Below are 9,553 nucleotides of genomic sequence, written 5' to 3'. Positions count from 1 at the left end.
ATTATTAATTCCTAAGATATTTAGGGTGGTAAAAAATTAAGGCAGATTATCCTCATTGGCAGTAATGTGCAGGTCATAAGCACTTTGGCAGGACTTTCCCTGTTCTGGCTAATGCTAACTTAGTGTAAGGGACAAACCCACTGCTAGCCAAAGAAACATTTTAGTGGCCTCCAACTATCAATTAAGAAATAGCTAGATTTGCTCTGAGCCAGTCAACATCAGCTCCTTTCAAAAAACAGAACATATCTGTTTTGTCTACAGTAAATGGTCACAAGATCTAATATGAATAGACACACGGGCATTAATTTACAGCTCCAAAGCCATTTAATACTGCGTGGAAGTGAGCTCATGAACCTGTCTGAGACACAAACTAATGCCAGAAGGGACCCCCACTGTCCCCCCGGGGAGGCTGCTCCAGAACTTCACCCCTCTGATGGGTAGAAACCTTTGCCTAGTTTCAAGCCTCAACTTCCTGATGGCCAGTTTACAGCCATTTGTTCTTGTGCGAACAATGGCCCTTAACTTAAATAACTCCTCTCCTGCCTGGCATTTGTCCCTCTAGTGTGTTTATAGAAAGCTATCAGATCTCCCCTCAGCCTTCTGTTGGTTAGGTTAAACAAGCCAAGCTCTTTGAGTGTCCTCACATGTCACAGCACGAACGTTACAACTTGGACGCACACCAAGGTTAGACACTAGACGACTGGGCTCGAGGTCTAGCCCTGGCTAGCAGGTCTATTTAACAGCACCAGGATGGTGTCAGCCTCTTGGGAGAATTCAGCTGCACCCAAACTCTGTCCAGTTCAGCTCATCTGCAGCCCCCTTGCACAGGGGCCAGTTCAGATTGGAGAATTCAAACCCACTTTCTTTCTCCCCCGACCCTCCAATTTCTCAGGGATTTGGATTTGAGGCTGCAGTTTTGACTCCTCTCAAGTGGAAGATTTAAACACTTGCAGCCTGGGGAACCCCCCACAGCAGCATCTTGCTAACACCTAAAAATCACCAAGCAGAACTGCGGGGTAGGGCAGTGGGCTAGGAGTGAAGAGACTGGGTTCTATTCTCAGCTCTGCCGGGCAAGAAACACAGGCCAGAGACCTGCCCCAAAATAATTCCTAGAGCAGATTTTAGAGAAACATCTAGTCTGGATTTAAAAATCGTCAGGTAAGAGAATCCACCATGCCAGAACCTTTGGTAAATTGTTCCACTAGTTAATTACTCTCACCCTTAAAAACGTGTGCTTTATTTCCAGTATGAATTTGGCTAGTTTCAACTTCCAGCCATTGGGTCGTGTTACGTCTTTATCTGCTGGATTGAAAAGCCCATTATTAAATATTTATTCCCCATGTAGGTACTGACAGACTGATCAAGTCCCCCCTGAACCTTCTCTGTTAAGTCAGGCTCAAGGAGCTCAATCTGTTTATCATGTTTTCTAATCCTTGAATCATTTTTGTAGCTCTTCACTGAACCCGCTCCAATTTATCAACACCTTTCTTGAACTGTTGATCCCAGAAGTGGACACATTATTGCAGCAGTGGGCACACAAGTGCCAAATATGAGGAAAAAATAAACTCTATTGCTACTCAAGATTCCCCCGTTTATCCCAGAATCGCATTAGCTCTTTTGGCCACAGAATCACCCTGGGAGCTTCTGTTCAGCGGATTATCCACCATGACTCCTGACTCCGAAAAAGAGTCACAGGACACAGTCCCCCAGGCTGTATTTATGGCCTGTATTCTTTGTTCCTAGCTGTAGACATTTAGCCACATTAAAATGCACATTGTTCGCACCCCTGGTTTACGGGACTATCCAGCATACCCTGTGCCATGGCCCCTCTGCATGCAGAGGGAGAAGGAGTGAAGCCTGCTGAGCGCCCTGCAGCCAGCAGTGCCTGCCTCTGCCTTGCCTCAGAAAGGGGCCCTGGCTCACTCGTGCCCTTTGCTTGGATTTCGTTCCTTGCACCAACCCTACTGCTTGCAGCTATAGATCACCTCCTCCTGCATGCACTGCTGGCACTCCACATAGCAGCACCACTGCACTTGGCAGTGGCAAGAGAAGGTGACCATCCGGCTCTGGGTATTGTAGCCTCGCCCGCAGCACAGGCCGTCACAGCTGGCCTCCCGGGAGCACGTCCTTCCGGCAGTGCCTAGCGAGTATTTGCTGGGCCGGCAAAAGCTGGGAGAGTCCTCCACGTACACCAGATCTGTGGGGCGTGGAGTAGCTGGGCGGCTGTGGGCGTGGCTGTGCCTCTGCGTGCCCACGAGCTCAGCGTGCCCCACAGCATCATTCGTGGCACTGAAGATCTTGACAGCATCATCATAGCGCAGCTTGAGGATCTTGCCAGTCTCGTGGAAAGGGGAGAGCTGCTTCCAGCAGGTCCTCACGGCACAGGAGCCTGAGACACCATGGCACTTGCACGTGGTTTTGAGACCATTCTTCACGGCCTGAGGAGGAAGAAACTCCAGTTAGTATTTGCCAGGACCATGGGCCTAGCTCTCGGTATAGATAACACTGCATGCTGCCCCTCCAGAGGATCTCAAAGCACTTCCATGCGGGATGCCAGTCCTGTGTTACAGATAGGGAAACTAAGGCACACCAAGAGGGGAGATCATACAAATGTTTCAAAGGGTGGAAAATGCATTACAGTGAGAAACTGACAGAGCTCAATCAAAAAGAAAGGGAGAGGTGACTTGATTCAGCAGCTAGGGATCTTCACAGAGAGAAAGCACAGGGTACTAAAGGACACTTGAATCTAGCAGAGAAAAGCAGAACAAGAACCAGTGGCTGGAAGCCGAAGCCAGACAAATCCAAATGAGAAGTTAGGCCCAAACTGAACAGGGAGGGTGATTAAAACTGGAATGAGCTACCAAGGGGAGTGGTGGATTCTTCATCTCAACGTCTCCAGACCAAGCCAGGAGGCCTTTCTAGAAGATGCTTTAGTCAAGCAAGTTACTAGGCTTGGCACAGGGGTGACGTTTAATGGCCTGCGATGGCTGGATGATCTAACGGTCCCATCTGGCCTTAAACTATGAATCTATGACAAGCCTGGCCCAAGGTCACAGCAAGGCAGCAGCTGAGCTGCAGTTGAAGCCAGGAGTCCTGACTCCCAGCCCCTTTCTCTAACCACTTGCCAGCCCTGCATCTCTAGCCATACTCAAAACCTGAATGGCCACATGAACACTGACGGATTTACCAAGTGCAGAGTCATACGCAGACTTCACAGCTGTCACTATGCTGCTGACAGGGGGCACTCAGTTTCACAGCAGTGGGCATACAGAAATCACTCCTCTCTATAAGCACAGGCCCCTGCCACCTGAGCAAAAGGAGAATTTTTGGTTAACTCTCAGTAGCACAGGGCCTATGCCACAGGTAAGCAGTTCTGACTAGTCAGAGGGGCAGTGGCCTCTCTCCCTCACTGCACCAGTTCCCCTGTAGAAAACATGATGGCACAGGATAAGTCAAGATGTTTGCATCTGATCCCTGAACACTTTCTGGGCCAGGTGCCCTGCCCTCTCACCTTGATGCCCACGTTGGTGTTGTGGATATCGACCTTAGCCCGCAGGTCTTTGCCAATTTTCTTCTGGCCCAGGAATTTTTTAAGGAACTTGGTGCTGTATTTGAGGTTGTCGCCACACACTCCCCATTGCCAGGCCTTACGATTCTCCAGATCTGGAGAGTCATCGCAGGTGCAGCGCTCCATTCGTCCAGCGCTGCACGCCCTGGCCAGGGAGTGGGTAAGAGCTGCAGAGGACACTGCATACAGGAAGGCAGTTTCCTTCAAACCTGCACAAGATAGAAAGGTTGAGAGGGGCTGGGAATGAGGAACAGGCATTCACGAACATCACTGGGCTCTCTGCTGTATCCGCACAAAGAAATACTGGGCCCTATTCTATGGGGAGAAGGGATGGTACGGTTTGGATGGCCTACATCTCAATCTTCTGGGTGACAGACTATCATGCTCCAGACTAGCTTAGCGCAACGAGCAACAGGAAGGGAGGGTGCTAATGGGTAAACACACAATCATAACTCTGACACTGGGTATCATGAATGTAAAGAACCCAGGTGTCAAGAGACAGAAAGGAAAGAGGTTCCTCAAGTGCCCGTACACGGATTCTAGAAGCCTGGGGGATAAGAGAAATCACAGACATCCATTTATAAAAAGAAGTTAGACATCACTAATATTCCTGAAACTGAGCGAAATGTTAGTCACTGGACACGCTGGGTTAGAAGATGCATAGAATCCAAGGCCAGAAAGGACCACTGATCATCTAGTCTGACCCCCTGTATGACCTAGGCTGGAGAAGTTCCCCAGAAGACTCCCCAGAGCAGATATTTAGGAAAATCATGCAATCTTGATTTTAAAACGGTCAGCAATGGAAAATCCACTATGACCCTTGGTAAATTACTCTATTAAAAATGTACTCTATTTCCCATCTGAATTTGGCTTGCTTCAACTTCCAGCTCTTGGATCAGGTTAGACCTTTCTCTGCCAGACTGAACAGCCCATTATTAAATAATTGTTCCCTATGTAGGCACTGATTGTAATTTAGTCACCCTTTAAGTTTCTTTGTTAGACTCAGAGCTCAATCTATTGAGCTTATCACTAGAAGGCAGGTTTTCTAATCCTTTAATCGTTCTTGTGGCTCTTCTCTGAATCCTCTCCAATGTATCAAATTCCTTCTTTAATTGTGGACACCAGAACTGCACACATATACTGGCTGCAGTCACATTAGAGCAAGATACAGAGATAACATCTACTCCCCACTCAAGATTCCCATTTCCTCAACCAGTACAGAGCCAGATTGCTGGTATGTAAAATTAAAAAGGTCAGAGGAGTTTTTAAACTAAAGGGTTTGGAGAAAGCCAGCAGGTGCTGAAGAACACAGTTCAGACAGACATACCCATTAGTGGAGGATTTATTAAAGGGGATGCTCTATATTCAAGTAAGAGGATAGCATAGAAGTGATAAAGTACAGGTAGGAACTGAAGAGAAACATTCAAACAAAAAAGAGTCAAATTCAATTATATCACATGAAGGCGGACAACTAAATACTGATAAATTTTCTAAGTGCTTCTATACCAATGCTAGATGTCTAAATACTCAGATGGGTGAACTGGAGTGCCTGGGATATTAAATAAGGATATTGATATAATAGGCCTCACAGATACATGGTGGAATGATGATGAGTGGGACACGGTAATACCAGGATGCAAAATATATAGGAATGATTTAGTAGGTTGTGCTGGTGGGGGTGTGGCACTGTGTGTGAAAGAACGCACAGAGCGAAATACAATATAAATCTTAAATGAATCAAACTGTACCATAGAATCTCTAAGGCCAGAAATTCCATGCTTGAATAAGAAGAGTACAGCAATAGAAATGCGCTACCGACCACCTGACTAGGCGATTCAGAAGTGTTGAGGGAGAGTACAAAAGCAAAAACCAAATAATAATGGTGGATTTCAGCTATCCCAATGCTGACTGGGTATGTGTCACCTCCGGATGGGATGCAGAGATAAAATTTCTGGATACCATTAATGACCGCTTCTTGGAGCAGCTAGTCCTAGAGCCCACAAGGGGAGAGGCAATTCTTGATTTAGTTCTAAGCAGCACACAGGATCTGGTCCAAGAGGTGAATATAGCTGAACTGCTCAGTAATACTGACCTTAATGCAATTAAATTTAATATCCTTTGTAGGGGGTAAAATACCAAAGAAATCCACCACAATAGCACTGAACTTCAAAAAGGGGAACTCCACAAAAATGAGATTTGTTGAACAGAAATTACGAGAAACAGTCACAAGAGTGAAATGCCTGCAAGCTGCATGGAAACTTTAGAAACCCTCCATAATAGAAGCTAATATATTACTATACCTTACTATTAATATACTAAATGTATATCCCAAGTGTAAAAAAAACCCAAGGAAACAGAAACCCCCCCCCAACCCCAAAATAAAATGCTACCTGGCTAAACAGAGTAAACAAGGCAGTTAGAGGCGAAAAGAAATCCTTTAAAAATTAGGAGTCAAATCCTAGTGAGAAAAATAGACAGGACCATAAACTTTGGCTAGCCAAGTTTAATTTGGCAGACCAAAACAGAATTTGAAAAGCCAATAGTAAAATACACAAAAACAAACAGATCAGCAAAAAAAAAAAAGCCTAACTTGAGTACCAGGCAAACTGGTTGAAACTACTGTAAAGGACAGAATTATCAGACACACAGATGAACACGATTTATTGGGAAAGGGTCAGCTTGGCTTTTGTAAAGAAAAATCATGCCTCAGCAATCTATTAGAATTATGGCAGTGGGTCAACAAGCATGTGGACAGTAGCGATTCTACTGATAAGTGCCTTTGGATTTTCAGAAAACCTTTGACAAGATCGTACACCAAAGGTTCTTGAGCAAGGTAAGCTGTCATGGTTTAAAAGGAAAGGTCTTATGGATCAGTAGCTGGTTAAAAGATAGGAAACAAAGGGTAGGAATAAATGGTCAGTTTTCATAGTGGAGAGCGCTAAATAGCAGGGTCCCCCAAGGATCTGTACTGGGACCTGTGCTTTTCAACATATTCATAAATGATCTGGAAAACACGGGGACCAGTGAGGTGGCAAAGCCTGCAGACAATATAAAATTACTCAAGATAAATTCCAAGCAACCTGCAAAATGTTACAAAGGAAACTCTCAAAACTGGGTGACTGGGCAACAAAATGGCAGATGAAGTTCAATGTTGATAAGTGCAAAGTAATGCACATTGGAAAACAATCCAAGTTATACGTACAAAATGATAAGGTCTAAATTAGCTGTTACCACTCAGGAATGGTCTTGGGGTCATCATAGATAATTCCCTGAAAACATCTACTCCATGTGAAGCAGTGGTCAAAAAAGCTAATAGAATTTTAGGAACAACTAGCAAAAGGATAGATAGTAAGACAGAAAACAAAGCCACAATAGAGTCACTAACTCAGAAAGTGCACTCTTTGTGAGTAGGGAGATGGTTATATGTTCTTCCCCTCCCCCGCCACTATTTTCTATCATTCTGGCACACATTTTATGCACCAATTTCTTTGGTTTTTAAGTAGAAAATACTGTACATAGAAACAACCTATCTAAATATTTGATAGCTGCTTTCAGCTACCTGAAAGGGGGTTCCAAAGAGGATGGCTCTAGACTGTTCTCAGTGGTAGCTGATGACAGAACAAGGAGTAATGGTCTCAAGTTGCAGTGGGGGAGGTTTAGGTTGGATATTAGGAAAAACTTTTTCACTAGGAGGGTGGTTAAACACTGGAATGCGTTACCTAGGGAGGTGGTGGAATCTCCTTCCTTAGAAGTTTTTAAGGTCAGGCTTGACAAAGCCCTGGCTAGGATGATTTAATTGGAGATCGGTCCTGCTTTGAGCAGGGGGTTGAACTAGATGACCTCCTGAGGTCTCTTCCAACCCTGATATTCTATGATTCTAAATACATATGAAACAAGCAGAACTTAAAATATAAATCAATACAGGTGACTTTAAATATGTAGAATCTGTTTGACTCACACAAGGTTGTGTTTAGATTTATGTGGCCCTACTGTGTAATAAGGCTGAGCACCACTGTCCTAACAGATAAAGGGGAACTGATCACAGAACTAAAAATTAAATGGTAGCTTGGGTACAAATGATCATGGCTTGATCACATTTATAATGTGCAAGCAGAATAAATTCCATACAACAGGATATAGATACTTGGTGCTTTAATAGGGCCAATTTCACAAAGCTGAAAACAATTATGAGCCAAATCAGCTGGAAGGAACAATTTAAGAACAACGTTGAATGACATTTTTTGACCAAAACTTTTCAGCGGAAAAAAAAAAATGCAGATTCAGGGTCACTGAAACATTTTGCAAATCTGTGTCAATTTCGCTGAACAGTTTTGATTGAAGAAAAAAATCTCAGTAAATTTCAGAAAAAAAATCAAAGTGTTTTGTTTTGCCAATCAAAAAAATATTTCATTTGTAATAAAAATGGTCTGTTCTGAAATTTCCTTTATTCTAAAAATTAAATGTAAAAAATGCTCAAAATCGAAACAATACTTGTTCGACCCAAAACAAAGTTCTCAACTTTTCAATTTGCCAAACGCTTTGAAAAATTACAGTTTCGAGTCATCCTGAAACAATTTTCTTCAATTTTTCAGAATTGCCATTGAACCAAAATAAGACCTCTGACTCCCACAGCGCTAGTAAAGGATAAATAATGGCATCGTAATTAATAACCTGCATGTTTTTATAGAAAATAGGTCCTGTTAATTAAACTTGATACAGTTCTAAGGCAGTTACAAATTCAATTGACAAAAGCAGACATTGGACTTAGTCCTGCATTGCATTCTGAAAGAAAAAAGAATATCAATGCAGCATATATTAAATTGATTAAAAACTGGCTAACTAAATGGGTGTTTCTAGTAGGATCCAACAGTGACCTGTTCTGGAGCAAGTACTAGTCAAGATTTTCTTCATGATCTGGAAGACAGTCGAATCAAACTGGTGGAATGATGAATAATGGTGAGGATAGGTCATTCTACAGAGCAATCTATATCATTTGGTGAGCCGGGCTCATGTGAACAATGTGTTTTAATACAGCCAAAATGCAAGGTGAGACATCTTGGACCCAAGAATGTAGGTCACCCTTATGAGATCCTGGAAAGAGGTGACTCGGAAGAGGATGAGGGGTCATTGTGGATAGCCAGCCGAATACGAGCTGTGGCTTAGGGAGAATGCAAACTTTGGATGTTTAACATAGGCATGGGAATACCGAATAAGAGGAAGGGGTTAGCACCATGGCATATAGCATTAGTGAGACCATCACTGGTCTGTCCAGTTCTGGTGTCCATGGGCAAAAACAATGTTAAACTGGAATGGGATGAGAAAATAGCTACAAGAATGATTTAAGGTCTGGAAAACCTGCCTTATAGTGAGACTAAAACAGCTTGGTGTATTCAGCATAGCCAAGAGAAGGTAAAGTAGTAACTTGATTGCAGTCATGTACCTACCTGGGGAAAGATTTCTGATAGCAGAAGGCTCTTTAATCTAGCAGATAGTTTTCTAGTTTTTGACCGGAACACCCAGTCAAAAAGGGATCCTGGTGGCTCCGGTCAGCACCATCAACCGGGCTGTGAAAAGTCCAGTTGGTGGAGCAGCGGGGGCCCATGGCTAAGGCAGGCTCCCTGCCTGCCCTAGTTCCACGTGGCTCCCGAAAGCAGCCACCAGGTCCTAGTGGCCCCTAGGCCAATGGGCAGCCACAGAGGCTCCACACGCTGGCCCCGCCCCTAGTGCCGGCTCTGCAGTTCCCATTAGCCAGGAACCATGACCAATAGGAGCTGCGGATGCGGCACCTGTGGGCGTGGGGGCAGCACATGGAGCCTCCCTGGCCGCCCATGCACATGGCCGATTCCTGGGAGCCATAGTAAGCACCGCTGGGACCCCGTACCCCAACCGCCTGCCCCAGCCCAGAGTTGCCTCCTGGACCCCAAACCCCTCATCCCCGGGCCCACCTCAGAGCCTGCACCCCTAGCCACCACCCCCACTCCAACC

General features: G+C 44.6%; 1 protein-coding gene across 1 annotated transcript in view; it reads right to left on the bottom strand.

The window, feature by feature from the left end:
• Positions 1-1,235: 1,235 nt before the first annotated feature.
• WNT9B (Wnt family member 9B) overlaps positions 1,236-9,553 on the bottom strand; it is a 61,167-nt gene continuing 52,849 nt past the window's right edge. The window contains exons 3-4 of the mRNA XM_007068643.4: positions 3,512-3,777; positions 1,236-2,438 (exon numbers count right to left, since the gene is read on the bottom strand). Coding sequence (XP_007068705.4) covers positions 1,962-2,438; positions 3,512-3,777 — 743 coding nt within the window. The 3' untranslated portion in view covers positions 1,236-1,961. The remainder of the gene's footprint in view (positions 2,439-3,511; positions 3,778-9,553) is intronic.

Source organism: Chelonia mydas, chromosome 27 (genome assembly GCF_015237465.2).
Source record: "Chelonia mydas isolate rCheMyd1 chromosome 27, rCheMyd1.pri.v2, whole genome shotgun sequence".
NCBI classification, from domain to species: domain Eukaryota; kingdom Metazoa; phylum Chordata; order Testudines; family Cheloniidae; genus Chelonia; species Chelonia mydas.
Note: the sequence above shows the minus strand (reverse complement) of the source record. Positions and strands in the feature narration are given on the sequence as shown.